A 23,872-nucleotide genomic window follows, 5' to 3' on the forward strand; every position below is an offset into this window, starting at 1 on the left:
CATATTACTGCTACAAACATGAATCAATTTTATTGGAATTCCACATGAAAGACCAATACAAAGTGGGTGTACACGTGAGAAGTGGAACGAAAATCATACATGATTCCAAACATTTTTTTACAAATAAATAACTGCAAAGTGGAGTGTGCATAATTATACAGCCCCCTTTGGTCTGATTGCAGTCAGTTGCCCATAGACATTGCTTGATGAGTGTTAATGACTAAATAGAGTGCACCTGTGTGTAATCTAATGTCAGTACAAATATAGCTGCTCTGTGATGGCCTCAGAGGTTGGCCAAGAGAATATTGGGAGCAACACCACCGTGAAGTCCAAAGAAGACACCAGACAGGTCAGGGATAAAAGTTATTGAGAAATTTAAAGCAGGCTTAAGCTAGAAAAAGATTTCCAAAGCCTTGAACATCCCACGGAGCACTGTTCAAGCGATCATTCAGAAATGGAAGGAGTATGGCACAACTGTAAACCTACCAAGACAAGGCCGTCCACCTAAACTCACAGGCCGAACAAAGAGAGCGCTGATCAGAAATGCAGCCAAGAGGCTCATGGTGACTCTGGACGAGCTGCAGAGATCTACAGCTCAGGTGGGGGAATCTGTCCATAGGACAACTATTAGTCATGCACTGCACAAAGTTGGCCATTATGGAAGAGTGGCAAGAAGAAAGCCATTGTTAACAGAAAAGCATAAGAAGTCCCATTTGCAGTTTGCCACAAGCCATGTGGGGGACACAGTAAACATGTGGAAGAAGGTGCTCTGGTCAGATGAGACCAAAATTGAACTTTTTGGCCAAAATGCAAAACGCTACGTGTGGCCGAAAACTAACACTGCACATCACTCTGAACACACCATCCCCACTGTCAAATATGGTGGTGGCAGCATTATGCTCTGGGGGTGCTTCTCTTCAGCAGGGACAGGGAAGCTGTTCAGAGTTGAAGTGAAGATGGATGGAGCCAAATACAGGGCAATCTTGGAAGAAAACCTCTTGTAGTCTGCAAAAGACTTGAGACTGGGACGGAGGTTCACTTTCCAGCAGGACAACGACCCTAAAAATAAAGCCTGGGCAACAATGGAATGGGTTACAACAAAACATATCAATGTGTTAGAATGGCCCAGTCAAAGTCCAGATATAAATCTAATCGAGAATCTGTGGCAAGATCTGAAAACTGCTGTTCACAAACGCTGTCGATCTATTCTGACGGAGCTGGAGCTGTTTTGCAAAGAAGAATGGGCACGGATTTCAGTCTCTAGATGTGCAAAGCTGGTAGAGACATACCCTAAAAGACTGGCAGCTGTAATTGCAGTAAAAGGTGGTTCTACAAAGTATTAACTCAGGGGGCTGAACGCACACCCCACTTTGCAGTTATTTATTTGTAAAAAATGTTTGGAATCATGTATGAGTTTCATTCCAATTCTCACGTGTACACCACTTTGTATTGGTCTTTCATGTGAAATTCCAATAAAATTGATTCGTTTGTGGCAGTAATATGACAAAATGTGGAAAACTTTAAGGGGGCTGAATACTTTTGCAAGCCACTGTATAGCTCCCTACATCCCTCTAAGTGTACATGTTACGCTTAGAGTGACGTCATGTAAACAAACCTAATGTTGTCATCTTGTGGGCAAAAAGTAAAACTACGTCTACATAAAAAAGAAAAAAAAAGAAACATATTTACATTAAAAAAATTACTATTTACATCCCACCCTCCCAAAAATACCCAAATAAAATGTTTAATAATTAAAACAAAAAAAATTACAATAAAAAAAACAAACCACATATATACTTACCTAGGGGTCTAAAGTTTTTAAATATCAATGTAAAGATGAAATATTTCTATTTTTTTTATTATACGCTTGTAAATAGTGGTGGATGCAAAACGGAAAAAATGCACTTTTATTTCCAAATAAAATATTGTCGTCATACATTGTGATAGGGACATAATTTAAATGGTGTAATAACCGGGACAAATGGGCAAATACAATACGTGGGTGTGAGAAAACGCGGAAAAGCCGCCGCGTGTGCTGAAAGCAAGGCGGCTGATTCCGCGTCCAACGGGGCGGTTTGCACGCGTAGGCACGCGTCTGGTAAAGCCGCCGCATGTTCTAACAGCAAAGTGGCTGTTTCCGCGTCCAAGGTGGCGGTTTGTACGCAGCAGCGTGCCTTTGGAGTGGCTGGGACTGTTAGTCCACATAGATGGATGAAGAGCTACGCGCGCGCGGGCCAGAAGTCAGGACCTTTATACCAGCAGGGGAAGTGTCAGCTTATCAGGACGATCAGCTGATTCCTGCTGGACTCATGATTGGCTGAGTGGCTCGGGCGGGGCAGCAGAGTTCAGCTACTATATATTCTGTTTGCTTGTCAGTTGCTGGTTGTCTGCCATTGCAAACACTTTGTGGAAGCATTCAGACCATAGTCATATCCTTACAGTGTGTTTGAACCAGGGTGACCTGGGAATTCACACTGAGCCAGATTACCTTGTACTGTTTATTTGTTAGACCAGTTCCAAGGTTTTGAGATCAAGGCCCTCACACCCCAGACTAGGAATACTGTGTATCTTCTGTGTATTCTCTAGCATAGTTCCAGGGTGTTGAGATCAAGGCCCTCACATCCAAGACTAGGGAACTGTATTGTCTTTGTGTTATATTCCAGACTAGTTCCAGGGTGTTGACGATCACGGACCTCACACCCAAGACTAGGGAATTGTATTATCATTTATGTTATACTCCAGACTAGTTCCAGGGTGTTGACGATCACGGACCTCACACCCAAGACTAGGGAATTGTATTATCATTTATGTTATACTCCAGACTAGTTCCAGGGTGTTGATGATCACGGACCTCACACCCAAGACTAGGGAATTGTATTATCATTTATGTTATGCTCCAGACTAGTTCCAGGGTGTTGTGACTACGGACCTCACACTCCAGACTAGGATTGTGCTATTACTGTATTACGTTAGCCCAGTCCAGGGCAATACCTTTCATATTAGCTGCAGGGCTTCCTGCAACCCAGCCTCGGTCCCTCGCCCAGGGGTCCACAGGCTACAGGAATATCACCCACAGTCAGGGGTGAATTCCTCAGGAGTCTTAGGCCGCCAGCTCCTCTGGTGGTCTCCACTCAGAGTTGTTACTGTTACACCAAACACTCTCACTATTCTGGTGTCCAGAGGTTAGCAATACATCTGTATTATCGCTGATTATGCAGATCATCGATAATCAGGCGTATATCTGCATTCTTGGTGGTACTGCAGATCGCCAATAATCAGATTCTCTCTGCGTGCTGACACCGATCGTTACAGTGGGTTTTAATTATGGAGGCATGTATTATTTTAAAACTATAATGGCATAAAACTGAGAAATAATGAATTTTTTCCGGTTTTTTCTTATTCTTACTGTTAAAACGCATTTACAGTAAGGTAGCTCTTAGCAAAATGTACCACCCAAAGAAAGCCTAATTGGTGGCGGAAAAAACAAGATGTAGATCAGTTCATTGTGATAAGTAGTGATAAAATTATAGGCTAATGAATGGGAGGTGAACATTGCTCGGATGCATAAAGTGAAAACGACTGAGGGCTGAAGTGGTTAAAAAAAGGTTAATGTACTTACCTCATAAGGAGGTTAAGTCCCGGAATACCGCAACTATGACAGCTTCCGTATCCCTCTCACTTCAGGTGTCCTTTAATGCAATGTGACTTACAGGTATAATAAAAAAGGTCACTTGGTTAAAGAGAAACTCCGACCAAGAATTTAACTTTATCCCAATCAGTAGCTAATACCCCCTTTTACATGACAAATCTATTGCATTTCACAAACAGACCATCAGGGGGCACTGTATGACTGATATTGTAGTGAAACCCCTCCAACAAGAAGCTCTGGGACCGCGGTACTTTGGGCAAACTGCCACAATGTAACAAGGTTCACAGACAGGAAATAGCTGTTTACAGCTGTCTGTAACAGCCAGAACAGCTAGCAGCAGCTACATAACCTGCCCACAGTAACAATGTCACCATGTAATACATGTATGAATGTGAATCTGGGAGAGGAAAGATTTTACAATGAGCAAACACTGACTAAATCATTTATACATAATTATTGTAAAAATGAAGCAATTTTTTATTACATTGTTTTCACTGGAGTTCCTCTTTAAGACTAGTATCCAGTGCTGTTATTTCCACATAGTTCCCATTCCAGGGAAAACGCTTGGTGATGCCAGCCAAAAATGATTCAATGACATTTACACTAACGGTAAGGGGAGGGACACACATATCATCGTGTGGTGAAACCCACACAGGCTCAGTTTTATAAATAAATAAAGATACTTTTATGCTATAAGAGGAGTATTATTCCTGAAAATTTACCGGAAATCTCAGGCCATTTGTAGACTCCTTGGTTGCCTCTACAATTATGTCCATCCAAAAGTTCAGCCGCTCCTGCCTTGGGGAGTGTTCTGTGTTGAGTTTCTTGAATTGTTGTATCAGCAGCAGATTCTGTACTACTGACCTCAGGTACCTGCAGAGAGAGCAAATAATATTCATACAATAGCAAAACGACAGCAATGTCCGAAGGAAAGGCAGTAATCCCGGTTATCCTAGCATAGCATAAAGTGAGGTACTAGTGTGAATGTTAAACATTTTCATGTCTAAAACATAACATCAGGTGTAGGTTTTAAGCAGGATTATAGACACAGACAAGTAGCTAACAATATTTAAAGTGCACCTGAGGTGACATATGACATGGTGGGATAACATTTGTATGTACTGTGCCAAGCATACAAATAAGTTCCTTTTCTGTTTTTCTGCCTACAAACATTACACTGTAATGCCTGGCAGATCTCCTACTTTCTTTTCAGTTGCTATGCCCCAATCTACCACCACCTTCTTCACCCTATGTGGCACGTCGCCGCTTGAATGGGAGGTGAAGCGCAACATCTTCCCGACTTCGGGTTACACCCAGGCCTTGGAGGTGCAAGGTATAGCAGCTGAGGTCAAGAAAGCCAGAGTGCCACAAGACAAACAAGACTATGCAGCTGGGTGATGGAAGAGGCTACACGATTGTCACAGGAGAAATGAACAAGGGAGCAAGATTGCCCAGAGCAACCACAGCTCTGGCCTTCCGATACCGCCACAAATAAACAAGACATTATGGTTGCTCAGTGCTACGCCGCACTGAGCCTCTGATCTGAGAAACAAGACAGACAATAGACAGACAGACAGACAGACAGACTGTTAGCCAACAAGATACAATGGTTGCTCAGGGCGACCGCTGCCTGAGCCTCTGACTGAGTAACAAGACAGACCACAGACAGACGGAATGCTTGCCAATCTAGTCGCTGCCCCAGCGATGGCAAACATCCACACTGACACAGACAAGACTAACAGGCAGGAGCACAACTAATAGCAACTGCTGCTATAGTCACATCCTCAAGAACAGAGCAGGCAAGATAACTACCAGTCACCAACGTGGTGAAGGCAGTCCCCAGCTAGCAGGGTGGTAAGACTCCACTGTGCCCCCGCTGGTACAGTGACTGTCCAGACAGGCAAGGCAATGCAAAGCAAGGCGATACAAAATACAACTTTCTCAGCATGGACCCAGCGACAACTCAGGTAAGCTGAACGCTATGTCGGGCAAGGTCTGGAATGAGAGGCAGGCTTTTATGTGGACATCAGCCACTGGAAACTGACATGCAAATTCCCATACAGCGGAATGGTAATCATGCAATCCTGTGCTACACTGATTGAAAGCTGCAAGCTCTCTGGGAATGGACAGAACGCTCATTACAAATGCATGCCATATTATGCAACCACATGCATGTAAGAAATCCACGACTGTCTGACTGCAGTACAACTGCAGCCAGCCATGGATGGATTCATGACAACATCCTGGGCTACTCTGAAGTGCAGTGTGTTTGCAAACAGCAAAGACTCTCACAGCAAATGCAAACAAAACCAAGAAACCAAATGCAGGCAGAAATCTCAAAACTGCTCTGCTACAGCTCTGCTGCAACCGGTAGGAGGGATCCTTAAATACACATTCAGGTAAGCAAGTGACAGTTTCTCTCCAGTCGGGACCCAGTCGGACTATAGTAAAGCTCTCTCCTGGCAGAGAACCGCTTATTATAAGTTGTTATTATTATAAGTTCAGCTCCACTTTAAGAGGAAATGCCAGTCATGAGAAGTAACTCTATATTGTAACTTTGAAAGATGAAGATTGTTGGAATCTCTGGACAAGTGAACTGATTTTAAAATGGAAATAGTCAGTGGATGGAAGAACTAGTGAACACAACACTGCCACATTTGCAAAATGCAAAATGAGATGCAGCAACTGCCGATTAACATACCTTTTATTAGTGTCACATTTTGTAGCCACTATGAGCTAACGGTACTTGTCCTAAGAAGACTAATTACCTACAGCATGTGTGCCCATTGAAGAAACAACAATCTTACCATACTGGTGGTTTCAGTTTAAAAAGACGTTCAGCTGCTTGCACGGCTTTCCCAATGTCACTGGCCAGCATGCTCACGGTGAAGAACTGACCCACATCCCAATAATTGTTCATTTTTTCCAAACTGCCCTTCCTTCCCAGAAGGCTATTCAGCCGAACACCTAAAACACAGTAAAATGAATACTTCCACTATATAGACTGCATTGTAACAATTTCTTTGGTTTTTTATTTATTTTTTTATAAATAAGAATGGATGCATAAAATAGAAATGGAGTGCAGAAAGATGGATGGATGTTGTATGACTTGGAAGAATGGATGGGGGAACGGAAAAATGTAAGGTCAGATGCAGAAAGGAGATGGGGGTGGATGAAAAGATTGGCAGTTGGGATTGAGCATGTGAAGTTTTAAAGGTCAATTTCATTGCGTATTATTATTATTTTCCTTTACCAAACTTCTTTGCAGAATTGCCAGATATTTTGCTTTAAACTTCGCCTTTTACATTTTCACAAATTTTCCCTCAGGTTTCAGGACAAAATACATAGAAGTCATGGACGCTGACTTTAGTGGTTAATAGCAAAGCGCCCATACACGCTAAAGCACCAGATAGGTATGTTTAGGAGAATAGTGGGTACAAGGGGACATTTTTAAATTACAGAACTACCCATTGATATTGAAACTTTACATATATCCCAAAACCAAAACTCCTTGAGCGTCTGGTTCACAAACGCCTGACCCAGTACCTCAATGCCAACTCCCTGCTAGACCCGCTGCAATCTGGATTTTGGCCTGGCCACTCAACCAGCTCTCACCAAAGTGGTCAATGACCTCGCCTTAGCTAAAGCTGAAGGTAATTACTCCATTCTCCTCCTCCTTGACCTTTCAGCAGCTTTTGACACAGTGAACCATCCCCTACTCCTCCAGTCCCTCCAGTCCATGGGCATTCATGACCTCGCCCTTGCCTGCCTCTCATCCTACCTCTCCAACCGCACCTTGACAACCTCCTTCAATGAGTCCTCATCCACCCCAACCACCTCTCGGTAGGAGTCCCCCAAGGCTCGGTCCATGGCTCCCTACTGTTCTCCCTATACACATTCTCCATTGGCAAGGTTATCTCCTCCATGGGTTTTAACTATCATCTGTATGCAGATGACCCCCAGATCTACCTCCACACCCCTGACCTATCCCCCACTATTATGGACAAGGTCTCCTCCTGCCTATCAGCCTTCTCCTCCTAGATGTCTGCTAGGTTCCTGAAACTAAATCTGGACAAAACTGAATTTATGATCTTTCCACCCCGGTCACCCTGACCCTCCCAGATGTGAATGTCACTGTTAACCACACTACCATTTGCCCTACCCCTCAAGCCCGCTGTCTGGGTGTCACCCTGGACTCCGCACTATTCTTCACCCCTTATATCCAAAACCTCACAAAGTCCTGCAACTTCCACTTCCGTAACATCTGCAAGATCCACCCTTTCCTGACCTCTGTCACCACCAAACTCCTCATCCATGCACTCATAATTTCCCGCCTTGACTACTGAAATGCCCTTCTATCTGGTCTCCCTATGACTCGAATTGTCCCGCTGCAGTCCGTCATGAACACAGAAGCCAGAATTATCCACTCCTCCAATCGCTCCAAAACAGTGGCTCCCCTCTGCAAATCCCTCCACTGGCTTCCTGTCCAGTCCAGAATCAGATTCAAGATACTTTGTCTGGCCTACAAATCTGTCCACAAAACCTGTCCAACCTACATTTCCAATCTTACTCAGAGGTACACACCTAGCCACTCCCTCCGCTCCTCCAATGAATTTCGCCTGACTGCCTCCCGCATCACCCAATACCATGTACACCTCCAGGACTTCTCAAGAGCTGTTCCAACACTATGGAACTCCCTACCTCCCCCCATTAGGGTTTCCCCCTCCTTCAACATCTTCAAGAAGGCCCTCAAAACTCACCTGTTCACTCTGGCCTAACCCCCTCACTTGTGCTCTAAAACCGCAGCTGAACTCTGGTCCCCTACCTTTTGTGTCCCCACCTCTCACTTTAGTTTGTAAGCCTTCGTCAGGATCCTCCTCCTTATGTCTCATTACCTGATCATGCACCTTCATTACCGTACACCCATCCTTTATATCTGAGTGAACTCCACTTGCCTAATCTCCATTCTCCCATCCAGTGACTGACTAAGCATTACCTTGTACTCATAGTGTGCTGTGTGATCTGGTTTGCATGTATTGCTGTATTGTCTTATTGCTGTATGTCACCTCTAAATATTGAAGATGTTGAAGGAGGGGAAACCCTAATGGGGAGAGGTAGGGCATTTCATAGTGTTGGAGCAACTGTACAGATGCAGTGCCAGCTGTATAAAGCTCCCTGGCAAATATACCTTTTTATTTACATAAAAAAATGATGTGGGTCCCCTCTCCCAAGTCTCTACAAACCCCTTGTCACTCACGCAGGCTGGTATAGCCAGAATTCGGAGCTATACAAGCCCACATGGTACATAATGTGGGCAGGCTCTGGAAGAGAGGCATGACAAAGCCCCCCCATCTCCATACCATGTACACCCTCCGATGCCCAGTAAGAGGTGGGCGCCCTGGGGGTGAGGCAGAGAAAGTCTGCAACACCTTTACTTTTCTTTGGGTCTTCATTAGGAGGAAATCCTAATGGATTACATTTGTGTAACCATAAATGACTAGTCAGGGGACACCCCACAGGAAAGGAACAGACAGCAAAAAAATACTTTTGTTACTTGCTGGAAGGATTACAGCGCTGTTCTGCAGACAACTTTAATACAAGTCCTAGATGCACATATAATTGTCTATTCAGTACAGTAAATCATCACCTGCTAATCTCTCTCTGAACTGAAACTGGCTGTCTTGCCATGAATCTCTTTGAATAACCACTTTCCCTTTCTCAGCTAAGTGATGCTTATTCACGTTGCAAAGCTGCTCCATGTGCCTTTGTGTTTGCTGATTTAATTCCTCCTTTTGCAGGCCTCTCATTCACTGCTGATTTAATTTTTAAACAATCACTTCAGACTCTTCTTGTTCCCTTCCAGCTGCATCATGAATTCATGCAAAGGTGTTTCCCAACAATTAAAGCGGATCCGAGATTAAAAACTAACTATAACAAGTAACTTGTCTATATATCTTATCTAAAGTTTAGATAGTTTACACAGCATATCTAGCTGCAAAAGTTTATGATTATTTATTAGTGTGAAACAATGAGGGCAGCCATGTTCTTTTTGTCACATTGTCACAGGCTAGGGCTGGAGATGCTATCAGCTTGCCTGTCTGTAAATCCAGTCCCCGCGCCTCCTCCCTCCTCCCCTCTGCCTCTGAAATCAATGATTAGTAACACCTCCCCCTCCTCCTGCCCAGACTGAGCTCCTGTAAGCCCTTGCTACTGTCTGAAAATGCCAAGGCACGCTGAAAAGCTGTGGGCGAGGCTTGTTTAGCTTATAGGGAATTTGAGTATTAACCACTTCACAACTGAGGGGTTTTACCCCTTCAGCATCCAAGCAATTTTCACCTTTCAGCTCCTTCCATTCATTTGCCAATAACTTTATCTCTACTTATCAGAATGAAATGTGTTAAATGTGTTTTTTTTTTATCACTAATTAGGCTTACTTTGGGTGGTACATTATGCCAAGAATTTTTTTATTATAAATGTTTTTTAATGGAAAAATAAGAAAAAAATTGGAAAAAAATCCTTATTTTTCAGTTTTCGGCCATTATAATTTTTAAATAATGCATGCTACCGTAATTAAAATCCACGTAATTAATGTGCCCATTTGTACCGGTTATTACACCATTTAAATGATGTCCCTATCACAATGTCTGGTGCCAATATTTTATTAGGAAATAAAGATGCATTTTTTTTCAGTTTTGCATCCATCATTAATAAAAAGGCCATAATTTATAAAGTAACTGTATTATACCGTCTTGACATACATATTGAAAAAGTTCAGTCCCTAAGAAAACTATTAATGCATTTTTTATAATTGTAAATTTATTTCATTGTATTTTTTTACAAAAAAAATAAATGTTGGTAACTATTGGGGAGTGTGGGAGGTAAGGGGTTAATTTAAAATGTAAAAACAGGTCTTTGCATTTAAAAAAAGTACTTTTAGATGTAGTTTTACTATTTGGCCAAAAGATGGCCTCAGTCTTTTTTTTGTTATATGTCCTGTAAGCGAAATATGTATGCTTACAGGAAGTGTACTGAAGATGGGAAACTTTTATTTTTTAGAATGATCGCGCAGCTTCTCATAAAAGGCGCCGATAATTGCTACGGGGACTTAGATCAATGATTAGGAATTGCTTTCTCATTCATTGATCTCCTGGCGGGCAGATGGCAACATGAACGAGCGCACAAATAAGCGGGAGCGCTTTCAGCAGTGGTAGCAGCGGGAGTACGTATATTTACTCCCCTGGGCGGTTAGATGAAGTCTGCAGGGGAGTAGATATACTGTACTGGAGCTGTGAAGTGGTTAAAACAAAAACAAAAAAAGTATTTGGCTTTTGGAAAGCCCTATAAACTATATGAAAGGAACTAAATTATGCAATGAGTAAAAGTTTATCTCGGATCTACTTTAAGCTCTGTGGTGTGATCTCTTAGGACCGGATGTTGGGGCAAGGGGTGCTTGTGGGGAGAGGTTATTAGCCAAGCAGAGGGAGATTCCCATGTTTCTTGCCCAATTTATTCCCACTCAATTGCCTCCTGGGTTTTACTTACTAATTTTCACCTAAACCAAACCACATGGTGTACTTGTGTGCCAGGATGACAAGAATCTAAGAGAGAATAGGGCCGATTCACTGCAAGACCGAAACCGCAGTTTGCTTATTCATCTATGCACTATGTCATCTCTATATCATCTATGCATAGTACATGTTACTTGTGTGCACTATAACATTACTATGTGTTAGTTCTATGTATAACACCCTGCTTGAGGGAGGCAAATATTTCTACTTTCAAAAGCTTGATTTGTATTTAAAGTGCCAGTTAAATATATTCACTGGAACAGAAATACTTGTTTTACTTTTCTGCCATCTAAAGATAACACAGTACCACCTACCACTGTTATTCTGATAACACATTAAAGGAATACTATCGATACCCAAGTGTTCTAAAATGACAGTGTGCAAATAATGTCTAAGTAGCTGTGTAAACATTTTCCTACTTTTCATGTTAAATATCAGAGGCAAAAGCTGTAATTTATTGAGGGTAGGATTTAGCCTATATTGGGACAAATCAATTGCAGAAGGGGTGTCTGCTTCAATGCACAGCACTACAGAAAGCAAATATCAAACATATCAAACTCTGAAAGCAAAAACAGTATGAAAAAGCTGTGAGAATTAGTTACATTTCCTCTGCTCTCTTCAGACACGTCAGTCAAAAACACAGGACACAGGAGCTGCAGCTGTTGGGAGCTCTCTTCTCTGTCACACACAGAGCTACACATAGAGTTAACTGATCAAGTGTGAGGGGAATTTCCCCTCTCCTCATGGCTCAGTCAGCCGTCAGTTTTGGCGTCAGTAAAGTTTGAATGTATTTTGATAACAGTAAACAAAGAAGTTGCTACTAAAATGTATACACCAGTACTTAGCAGCACTTCCCAAACAATTCCTGTGTCAATTGAAAAAAAATATGTGAATTGATAGTATTCCTTTAAGTCAGAAGTAAATATACAAAAGCCAAGCTGTTTATACTGTGCATAAGAATGCTGACAGGTGGAGCTCAGGGAAGATTCACATGATCCGTGCAGCAACTACTGGAAACACTGATAGAATAGGGGTGGGACCTTTTACTGACAAAGCAGAAACTGGTTGGTTAGTCAGTTCAGAAAGGACATGATGGCCAGATTACTTATCTTCAAATGCATACACGTCAAACTCTGGCCTTGCGGGTCAACCAACAAATGGTTTCCCCACTTTGCATTATATTTGTCCCACTATAGACCACCAGGGAAGCTATATTGGAGGTGAAGCCCTATGACACCAGGAAAGCAATATGGGGTGTGTGTGTGTGTGGGGGGGGGGGGTCACTAGACACCAAATAATTGTATATGTAAAGGATGAGGACACTAGACACCAGGGAACTCTATAGGGAAGGGCGGACCTCTAAACTCTAGGGAAATGCATAGGGGAGGGATGACCATTAGACATCAGGGAACAGTATAGGGAAGGGAGGAGGCATTAGACACCAGGGATACTTATAAGGGAGGGAGGTGGCGACTAGACATTGAGGATTGGTCTGTGACTTAGTCCCTGTGTTCAATTTTGAACCACTTTGTATTTGATTTCGATACCTCTAAATTAGATACCCCTAGAATTAGAATGAGAAGCACCGAGAACCACCTGTGCTGCATGTACTATGTATTCTCAGTGTGGTGCAGACCCTAGTGTATTTTGGTGCAGGAAGTGGCACATTTACTTAAAAAAACATAATGCACTTCTTCTGTGTGTAAATACATTGCATACACAAACCATATTTCTGCAGAACTCCATGTACTTAAAATCACAATGGAGGTAATCAGCCATAATTCCTTCAAGCCTAATAGCACTGACAGCACAAATATTTTAATAAGTCCAATATTTACCTATTTTCCTCAGTTCTATAGATGTTTCAAACTGCTGCCCAGCAACAATAAGTAAAACAGCGAGATTAATTCCAGAATATAAGGATGGCTGGAGCTCAAAACCTTTGCGATACCTGGTAGGAATAATGTTCTTATTCAGTAGTTTGACCTTAACATGAATCAATTAACAAAATATAATTAACTGCAATTTAAAAATGCATACTGTGATCAAGTTAAAAATGGATCAAAATAAAATCTGCTATCTAAAGAAGTAAATATCTGTGTATAAACTAGAGACTGAAATGAGATCAGGATCAAACTAAATACCAGAACTACAGTTAATTTGTGGATACACACAAATCTATATCTGATGCAAGTAGTGTGATTGTTAGAACAATGTATGCAATAGATATGGAAGGTTGTTTCTCAGAACCTTGTTCATGTATTAACCTCCCCGGCGTTCTATTGAGATCGCCAGGGAGGCTGCGGGAGGGTTTTTTTTTAATTAAAAAAAAACTATTTCATGCAGCCAACTGAAAGTTGGCTGCATGAAAGCCCACTAGAGGGCGCTCCGGAGGCGTTCTTCCGATCGCCTCCGGCGCCCAGAATAAACAAGGAAGGCCGCAATGAGCGGCCTTCCTTGTTTTGCTTAGATCGTCGCCATAGCGACGAGCGGAGTGACGTCATGGACGTCAGCCGACGTCCTGACGTCAGCCGCCTCCGATCCAGCCCTTAGCGCTGGCCGGAACTTTTTGTTCCGGCTGCGCAGGGCTCAGGCGGCTAGGGGGGCCCTCTTTCGCCGCTGCTCGCGGCGAATCGCCGCAGAGCGGCGGCGATCAGGCAGCACACGCGGCTGGCAAAGTGCCGGCTGCGTGTGCTGCACTTTATTTGAAGAAAATCGGCCCAGCAGGGCCTGAGCGGCAGCCTCCGGCGGTGATGGACGAGCTGAGCTCGTCCATACCGCTCAGGAGGTTAAAACAACCCTCAACTGAAAATAAACTTATGAGATAATTGAACGGTACCCGAGGTGACATGATGAGATAGACATGTGTATGTACAGGGTCTAGCACACAAATAACTATGCTGTGTTCCTTTTTTACTTTCTCTGCCTGGAAGAGTTAAACATCAGGTATGTAAGTGCCAGTTCCTGTCTGAGTCAGGACTGGATCAGACAACATTGTGACCCTTACTGATAAGAAACTATAAAACACTTTCCTTACAGAAAATGGCTTCTGAGAGCAGGAAAGAGATAAAAAGGATCAATAGTTCATAGATTTTAGCTCTGACATACTTCAATGAACGTGTCATATAGTTACATAGTTACATAGTTATTTTGGTTGAAAAAAGACATACGTCCATCGAGTTCAACCAGTACAAAGTACAACTCCAGCCCGTCCCCCACATACCCCTGTTGATCCAGAGGAAGGCGAAAACCCCCCCACAACGCATGGTCCAATTAGCCCCAAAAGGGAAAAATTCCTTCCTGACTCCAGATGACAATCAGATAAAATCCCTGGATCAACATCATTAGGCATAACCTAGTAATTGTAGCCATGGATGTCTTTCAACGCAAGGAAAGCATCTAAGCCCCCTTTAAATGCAGGTATAGAGTTTGCCATAACGACTTCCTGTGGCAATGCATTCCACATCTTAATCACTCTTACTGTAAAGAACCCTTTCCTAAATAAATGGCTAAAACATTTTTCCTCCATGCGCAGATCATGTCCTCTAGTCCTTTGAGAAGGCCTAGGGACAAAAAGCTCATCCGCCAAGCTATTATATTGCCCTCTGATGTATTTATACATGTTAATTGAGCAAAAGCAATAAAACAGTAAAAACTTAAAAAGTAGATTTAAATATAAAATTTGGGGATTTCAATATACCCATTGACACTTAATTGCCCTACTGCCACAAAACTGCTCTCTCTCTCTCACCTCCTCGTTTGACCTTTCCCAATGGTCCACCACTTCCACCCACAAAGATGGCCACACTCTTGACCTTGTCTTTACCCGCCTCTGTTCTATTTCAAGCTTCCATAACACTCTGATTCTCCTCTCAGACCACAACCTTCTCACCTTCACAATCAATTCTTCTCTACCGTCCGTCACCTCCTCCAACAATACACCATACGGACCTGCGCAGGAACTACCGAAACTTGGATCTGAATTCCCTGACTGAGGCTTTGCAACCTCTAAGGACCCTGTCTTCCTACACTGACCCTAAGGCAGCATCCAGTTACTTATTTAGTGTAGTCTCCTCTGCCATGAATTTAGCTGCCCCACTCACCACCGCCCGCCCCCGTCGAACCAACCGGCAACCCTAGCTCACTGAACCAATCAAACAGCTGAAAAGGCGCTCCAGGGTGGCGGAAAGGTGCTGGAGAAAGAGCACTGCTATAGAGGACTTTCATCCCTATAAACAAACTATGCAGGAGCGCAGGGACGCCCTCACATCTGCCAAGCAGTCTTATTTCTCCTCGCTCATTTCCTTACAGTCCCACCACCCAAAACAATTGTTCAACACCTTTAACTCCCTACTTTGGCCTCCACCTCCTCCCCCTACCACATGTCTGTCAGCCGACGACTTTGCATCATACTTCACAAGCAAGATTGATGCAATACGTAGTGGCTTCAACACGCAATTCTCTTTACCAGCTCAACCATCACCTGTAAATTCCTTCTGTCTGCCTGCACCCTCACTCACTTCTAATTGCCTATCCCCCACTCCACAAGACCACTCTAACATCTTTCACCACACTCACTGAACAGCATATTTCCTCGCTAATCTCCAAAGCACATCTCACTACCTGTGCCCTGGACCCCATTCCCTCTCATCTAATCCCCCAGCTTTCCTCCTCCTTTAATCCCGCTCTAAAGCCCCATCTACACGATACGATTCTTTGTGCGATTCATTTACGATTCAATTAAATCCAACATGTCCGATCCAGATTTGATTCTATTCGATTTGCCATTGTTTTGCAATGGCAAATCGAATAGACTCGAATCAAATCAGGATCGGACATGTTGGATGTAATCGAATCGTAAATAGAATCGTAATTGAATCGCACAAAGAATCGTATCATGTAGATTGGGCTTTAACAACTCTATTCCACCTTTCTATCTCCACTGGCACTTTCTTTTCCTTATTCAAACAAGCCATCATCACACCATTTTTTAAAAAACCCTCTCTTGATCCAACTTCTCTATCTAATTACTGTCCTGTCTCACTTCTCCCCTTTGCTTCTAAACTGCCGGAACGTCACATCCATTCAGAATTGTCTGCTTTTCTCTCTACCTACTCTTTACTTGACCCCTTTCAATCTGGATTCCGCACACACCACTCCACTGAAACTGTCCTCACCAAAGTTGCTAATGACCTACTGGTAGCTAGATCCAAAGGTCAGTTCTCCATTCTAATACTCCTTGACCTTTCCTCTGCCTTTGACATGGAAGATCATGCTCTGCTTCTCCAGACGCTGTCATCTTTAGGAATCAAAGGCCAAGCACATTCCTGGATCTCGTCTTATCTCTCTGGACGCTCTTACACTGTCTCCTTTTCTAACACTAACTCCTCCCCACGTCCACTGTCTATTGGTGTACCTCAAGGCTCAGTTCTTGGGCCACTTCTTTTCTCAATCTACGCTCGTGGCCTGGGACAACTAATTAACTCTTCTGGTTTCCAGTATCACCTCTATGCGGATGATACCCAAATCTATCTCTCAGCCCCTGACCTTTCCTCACTACTATCCAGAGTCCCAGACTGTCTACGTGCAGTTTCTGCATTCATGTCCTCCTGCTTCCTCAAACTCAACATGAGTAAAACAGAAATTGTGATTTTTCCACAATCACAATCTACACCCCCACCAATTGCAACCATAACTGTAGACAACACCCCAATAACCTCGACCTCTAAGGCCCGCTGCTTGGGGAGTTATACTTGACTCAGAGTTCTCCTTTAAACCTCACATTGCCTCAATAACCACCGCCTGCTATTTCCTGCTCAAAAATATATTCCATATCCGTCCCTTCCTCACACAAGAGGCCACCAAAATGCTTGTACACGCCTTAATCATCTCCCGTCTAGCCTACTGCACCACCCTGCTCTGTGGTCTACCAAAAAAAAACAGGCTAGCACCTCTCCAATTCCTTCTAAATTCAGCTGCACGCCTCATTCACCTTTCCACACACTCCTCTGATGCAGCCCCACTGTGCCGTTCCCTCCACTGGCTACGAATTACCCAGAGGATCCAGTTCAAACTCCTGACTCTAACATGCAAAGCCCTTCACGAGTTGTCCCTTCCATACATCTCCTCACTAATCTCTAGATATTGTCCCTCCCGCAACCTTCGCTCCTCCCAAGAAATTCTCCTGGCCTCTAAGCTGATCAACTCCTCTCATGCTCGCTTTTCTAGCCGCAATAGCAGCATAGGGGGAGATATTGTGGATGGGAACGCGAAGAATTACTCACGTTCCCAGCCTGACAGCCGGTGACGGCGACACCGGAAGTGGCCGCCTGCGGGGACAGGAGGATCGGAGGGACACGGTGAGGGCACCAATCAGCTGCAGGGGGGCTGAGGAAAGCCCCAGGTGAGTAAAACTCATTTTTTTAGACTTAAGGTTCACTTTAATGTACTTCCTATACAATCTAATGTCACTGCGATTTTCATTAATTCGCACGCGTACTTCCCGCGTGGTTTGTCCTACGTAGCCTACCCTTAATGATGCTGGAACAATTTTGTTCATCATTTGTATATAGGAGGGGCAAGAGTATTAGAGATATGCTGGTAAGAGCGGATTTAAAGCACACCACACTTTCAAGGGATACCTTTTTACCAAAAAAGTTGGGGACGTTCCCATGTCTCAGCTGTCAAAATTGTTCCAGCATCATTAAGGGTGATAATATATGTCACCCTATGAGGGGAACAAAAATCAAAGTCAATGGAAAATGTTCTTGTGTAACCACCAATGCAGTGTATTTATTGAAATGCCCGTGTGGCATGGGCTACGTAGGACAAACCACGTGGGAAGTACGCATGCAAATTAATGAACATCGCAGTGACATTAGATTGTATAGGAAGTACATTAATGATCCTGACAAAAAAATGTACTCTCCCGTAGGTAAACATTTTTTCGAATGTGACCACACTGTAAGTGACCTGCGTTGGTGTGTTCTTGAGAAGGTGATCACGGGTGCTACCATTGATGGACAGACTTCTCTGTTGAGACGTGAAAGCAGATGGATTGATAAGCTAAGTACTCTTACTCCAATGGACTAATAGACGATTTTAGTTTAAGATGCTTTTTGTAACTGATCTTAGGATTTATATTGTACTGTCTCTTTAAATTACTGGCTGTGATCTCTCTTTTACTAAGTTTTGTGCCCGCCCAGTCTTTTTGGGTGTGTCCTTCACTTTGTTTGTCATATATATGTGAACACTGGTTGTATTTGGTAACATTTGACAAAGGCCTCGTGCCAAAACGTTGTGTGCTTTTAGCTGCTATGGAATAATAAAAGTTGCTGCTCGATAACATCCACAGGTGTTTTCAAAACCTGATCGAAAAAAACTTGAATGAACCTCTGTTCTTAAGAGTGGTAGTTTTTAAGGGGTTGAATAATTGTGTCAATGAAGAAATCACAAAAAAAATATTTAATACTGTATTACAAAAACAATTGATGTCATTTTAGTTGCATCTGGTTCTTTAAAAAGTCCTTGTAAGATTTCATTCTGAACACAATTACAAATGTACACTAAATTCCCTAAAACCCTTTACAGCATTGGGGGTTGAATAATTTTGAACACAACTGTATATTTATTGGTTGTACCTGTTGTGTTCCCTGTGTTGTCTCACTGTGTTTTGTAAAGCGCTGTGGAATATGTTGGCGCTATATAAATAAAAATAAAATAAAACTGTGGAATGTCTTAAAAAGTCATTTTTAGGAGAAGCAGAATAGATACAATTGTTTATTTCATTAGTTTATTTTCACCTCGGGTGTTCTTTAATTGTATGTGAAGTACTAACATATATGGGCCGGTATGCAATTCATTTATTCTTCTGAGTTTTCTCCTATGTGATATTTTAAATCTTGCCAATAAAATGCCTTTTAAATCACCAGCAGGCAAGAAAATATTTAAAATAGTGTTGATAGTACGTTTTCACCTACTTTATGATACTTTTTCAGTTACAAACTGCTGAAAAGTTATTCTAAATAGAAGATGAAAATGTATCCCCTAGGAGAAAACTTAGGAATAAAAGTTATTTGCATATGGCCCAAGGAGTCTAATATTTTCATTTTCGTTGTGTCTAATATTTTTATTTTCAATTTAAACCGTACCTGAAGTGACATGTGGCACGATGAAATAGAAATAGGTACATGTAGTACTAACCATAGTAAGAAATTTGTCTGTAGTCCTCTTCTGTGTTTGAGTGTTAAAAAACTTGATTTTTATCTAAGTACTTTTAATGAACTTGCTGAACAGTTTGTCAAATTCAGCCCAATTTACTGAAAATTAAATAGAAGCCAAATCAGCTTAAGATAACCGGTAGGGGTTGAATGCTGGAAAGTACAAAGGGTCATTACTTCTGTTTGTTTTGCATCTTTGTATAGATCAGTGGTCCTCAAACTAAGGTCCGTGGGCCGAATGTTGCCCCCTGAGCCTTTTTTACCGGCCCCACACACAAAATGTATTACTTATAGATGCGGTCAGCTACATCTTTAATTTTTTGTAGTCCGCATATAGAATAGCAGTGCTGGCACCACCCATCCACATGGAAGTCAGAAAGCAGTCATTCGCTGGTTTTCAATCAAATTCCACATCAGGTGACACTGCTGTCCAATTGGACTGCAGATTGTCACCGGGGTATGCTTCACTGTCTGGCCCACAAAGACTTCCACATAATTTTATGTATACTCTGTCCCCCAGCAGTCTGAAGTATGTTGACCCGGCCCTGGACCCAAATCGTTTGGGAAACCCTGGTATAGATCCTTAGCAGTGATGGCTTATTAAAAAGTAAAGGTATTACCGAGAATCCCCTATGAGGAGATGGACTAGGCCAAAATTTGACAATGTGTCAGATTTTCACTGCCTGCTGTAAGTGACAGCAACATATGTAAAAAATTAATTACCGGTAATGGTGTATTTTACTCAGTAAGAGATGTATATTTACATGCATGGATTTTACAATTTTTTGTGATAGTTGTCCTTTTACCACTTCCGGATTCTGCAGACGCTTATCTACGCCCCTGCAGTAGATAAGCGTCTGCAGTATATTTGTTTACCGTCGCCGCCACGATTGCCGCACTTTTCCTGTCCACAATCGCCGCTGTCCTGTCCCTCCGTGATCAGGGAATGCTTCCATCCCCGATCACTGAGTCTGCGATGACTCACAGTGCTGATTAACAACAATCTCCCCAGAAACAAAATTTAAACATTTCGTTCCGTGTTAGATTTACGCCATCTTGTGGTCAAAAAGTAAAAATCCATCCAAAATACACTAGTACATAGGGTAATTAAATGTTTTTTTTTATATTTTTAACCTCTTCCTCCCCACCCCAAAATAAGACACTTGTAAAAAAAAAAAATTACACCTATATATATATATATATATATATATATATATATATATATATATATATATATATATGTGTGTGTGTGTGTGGTTACCTTTGGGAATTTGTTAATATGTATGTCATTACTGTGGATTTTGTAATTAAAGTCTTGGAATAATTATTGTAATATAAAAAACACTAAATGGAAAAATGGACACCTTTATTTCCAACTAAAATATTATCGCCATACTTTGTACTATGGACACAATTTAAACGTTGTAATAACCCGGGACAAATGAGCAAATAAAATGTGTCAGTTTAATCATCAATATCACATTTTATTTTTAAACTACAATGGCTGAAAGCTGAGAATGGTGATTTTTTTTTCATTTTTTTCTACTTCTTCCTTGCAAAATACATATAAATAAAATGGTTAGCAAAAAGTACTGCCCAGAGAAAGCCTAGTTTGTCCTGCAAAAAATAATATATAGATCATGTCAGTGTGATAAGTAGCAATAAAGTTATTGGCGAATGAAATTGCTCTGGTCCTGAAGGCGAAAAAACCTGTGATCCTGAAGCGGTTAAAGTGTGTACTTTTCTAACAGCAAACTAGGTATACTGTAGGTGTAGTAAATTACAGAGAGCAGAGGCAGGAACTAGACAGAAGCTCATGATAAGACTCTGTGGAGCTTTATTGTTGTAGTACTAGCCACACCAATGAGCATACAGTAGTTACCCTTTCTTGTGTGTATGTTTTAGCAGCCATTGTGGTCTGGCTGCAGGTTGTAGCTCTCTGACAGTGCTTCAGTGTTAATTTCAGGTTTATGAGCATGAAATGTTTGCAAGCTTGCTGACTGACTGGTATAGGTACAGGGACCATTTCTTCAGGGTGAACATCAATGCTGGTGAAATGGTCCAACACACAATGTGGTTGCATGCAATCCATTTTGGAAGCTAATATCCTTCATTTTTGAAAACAACCTACAACCTTAATACAAACTGCAATCTAGTATTTTTAAACCCTGGTCCCATCAGGATGGCAGAAGCAGAGGCGCTTGGCTTGTTACAGAGCTCATTTCAGTTACTCCTTGATTTTGCATGATGAAGCCGTTATACCTGCAAAACGCGTTGCACATTGGAGTATATAATAGAGTGATTTTTATTTGAAATCTACCAAACTGAGTTTTTTTTTGAGGAGGTAAGTCCACCACTACCTCCCCTTTTAAACTTTGTTTCTCTTCTGTTGTCCTACCATTTAATACTGTCCACCCTTGGTGGAGGGCTGTTGCCCCTTTCTTCGGATCTACAGAGAGCAACCTTTTAACCTGAGTGGGGCCAGGTTCATGTTCCCCACCTGCCTATACAGTGGTTGCTTGTGTGGTAACCTACCTTTGTGAGTATTGTTTAACACAAAGAACATACAGTATACCCACTTTACTTTGACCTGCTACACTATTGTGGGCTCTCAATTTCTTCTTTTGGCTTTCTATACAGTTCCTAAACATATTAAGTCTGCAATGCATACATGTCTATGTGAGAACTGCAAAATGAAACCACAAGTCTTACCATTCTATAGCACTGTCTCTGCTCTTGGTGTCCTTACAATCAGAATCGAGAAATGTGTCCTTGTAGATCCGTCCACATAGACAGAACATGTCGGGAGCTGGATGATCACAGGCCTGAAGTACCTGAAGCATCACATTCAGGGCTTTCTCTCGATCCCCTGTGTTATTCCTTCTATAAATACAATATATGACAATGATACAGCAGTAGATCCAGCAGGTTAATAAAAACATGCTGCAATGTAACGTATTCCTGGCAGGTTCCCATCATTATGAATGAAGTGCATTAGACACTGCCAAGAATACCTCTCTGATATCATCAGCACCAGAGAACAATATTTATGACTTTAAGGACACCTAAAATGAGAGGGATATGGAGGCTGACATTTTTATTTCCTTTTAAACAATGCAAAATGTCTGGCTGTCCTGCTGATCCTCTGCCTCTAATACTTTTAGCCATAGACCCTGAACAAGCATGCAAATCTGATGTTCCTGAGAAAAATCTGATAAGATTAGCTGCATGCTTGTTTCAGGTGTGTGATTCAGACACTACTGACCAGAAAGAGCAGCAGGACTGCCAGACATCTGGTATTGTTTTAGACTGGTTGCACACCTAATGCTAGCTTTGCAATGCAGTGCCAGCACCTCATCACACTGCAGAAATCAGCCTACATATGACCCTGCACCATAGTTTGGTCACATGGTCATATGCATAGACTTGCCCCCTGCAGCTAGTGACGTACTCCCTGCTAAGCAGGAAGTATGTCACTGTGATTCCCATCTATCCACACATGCATGCCATGTAGTATTGTGCTCCAGTAGTGCACACTTACTGCGTCACCTATTGACTTGCATTACTACATAATCTCTGCGGTAGGCATGGATCATGCGGTAGCACACTGCAGAATTTGTGTTGGGATATGCACAATTTGGATAGACTTGCATGGCCCTTGCAGTGGGGATGCCACAGGGAAGTGTAACACAGTGCAACACATCGTGTAAGTGTGCAAGGGGCCTAAAAGGAAAAAAATATGGCAGCCTCCATATATTTCAAACTTTAGCTGCCCTTTAAGGTGATTTAAGGTGATTTAAAATGTCACTATTTTTGAAAAAAAACTATGCTGCCTACAGCTTTCTGCAAGCTCCTGCTTTCATCTTTATAATCCTGCAGGCATGGAGGTTCAGCTGGGTTGAGTCAGTGGAAGAAGGAAATAGAAAAAAGCCCACCATAGCTTATTTAACAGATTTTGTGGTGGTGGAAGCTGCAGAACTTAGAAATGTAATTTGATGTAGAGAGTAAAGGTAGGTGAAGAGATGAAGGCCACACTCGGGCATTGTGCTTTTGGGGAGGGGGGAAATTAGTACCCTACAGTTAAACAGATGTCAAAATGACAGCTTCAAAGAAGAAGAATCAATCAAGTATTGTTGATCTAGGAAGGTTAATTGGGCACAACCTTCACCTGTGTCATACTTTCCACTTATGCCACCTGCACCCACTAATCATTGCAAAGTGCTATACAGTATCCAAGTTATCCACTTATGTACTCCTTAGAAAAGTCATGATCATTCGTCAGTTATGCCAATTACCTCAAATGACAGAAATGTCATGACTTGTGTTTGTGCCTTATTTAGTAACAGCTGGATTTACTTTGTATAACTGCATTTTAAAATGCTACACAGTACCTTGTGTTGTAAAGTTTATTATGTTATTATTCTAGTAATTAACTT

General features: G+C 42.1%; 1 protein-coding gene across 2 annotated transcripts in view; it reads right to left on the reverse strand.

Moving 5' to 3' along the window:
* The window catches only part of LOC137546930 (mitogen-activated protein kinase kinase kinase 15-like), a 246,622-nt gene that overhangs the window by 105,193 nt on the left and 117,557 nt on the right, over nucleotides 1-23,872 (reverse strand). For both annotated transcript variants that reach the window (XM_068269985.1, XM_068269986.1), the window contains 4 exons: nucleotides 22,149-22,319; nucleotides 13,056-13,168; nucleotides 6,457-6,616; nucleotides 4,372-4,522 (listed from right to left, as the gene is read on the reverse strand). In XM_068269985.1, the coding sequence (XP_068126086.1) occupies nucleotides 4,372-4,522; nucleotides 6,457-6,616; nucleotides 13,056-13,168; nucleotides 22,149-22,319 (595 nt within the window). The remainder of the gene's footprint in view (nucleotides 1-4,371; nucleotides 4,523-6,456; nucleotides 6,617-13,055; nucleotides 13,169-22,148; nucleotides 22,320-23,872) is intronic.

Source organism: Hyperolius riggenbachi, chromosome 2, assembly GCF_040937935.1.
Source record: "Hyperolius riggenbachi isolate aHypRig1 chromosome 2, aHypRig1.pri, whole genome shotgun sequence".
In the NCBI taxonomy this organism is placed as follows: Eukaryota; Metazoa; Chordata; class Amphibia; order Anura; family Hyperoliidae; genus Hyperolius; species Hyperolius riggenbachi.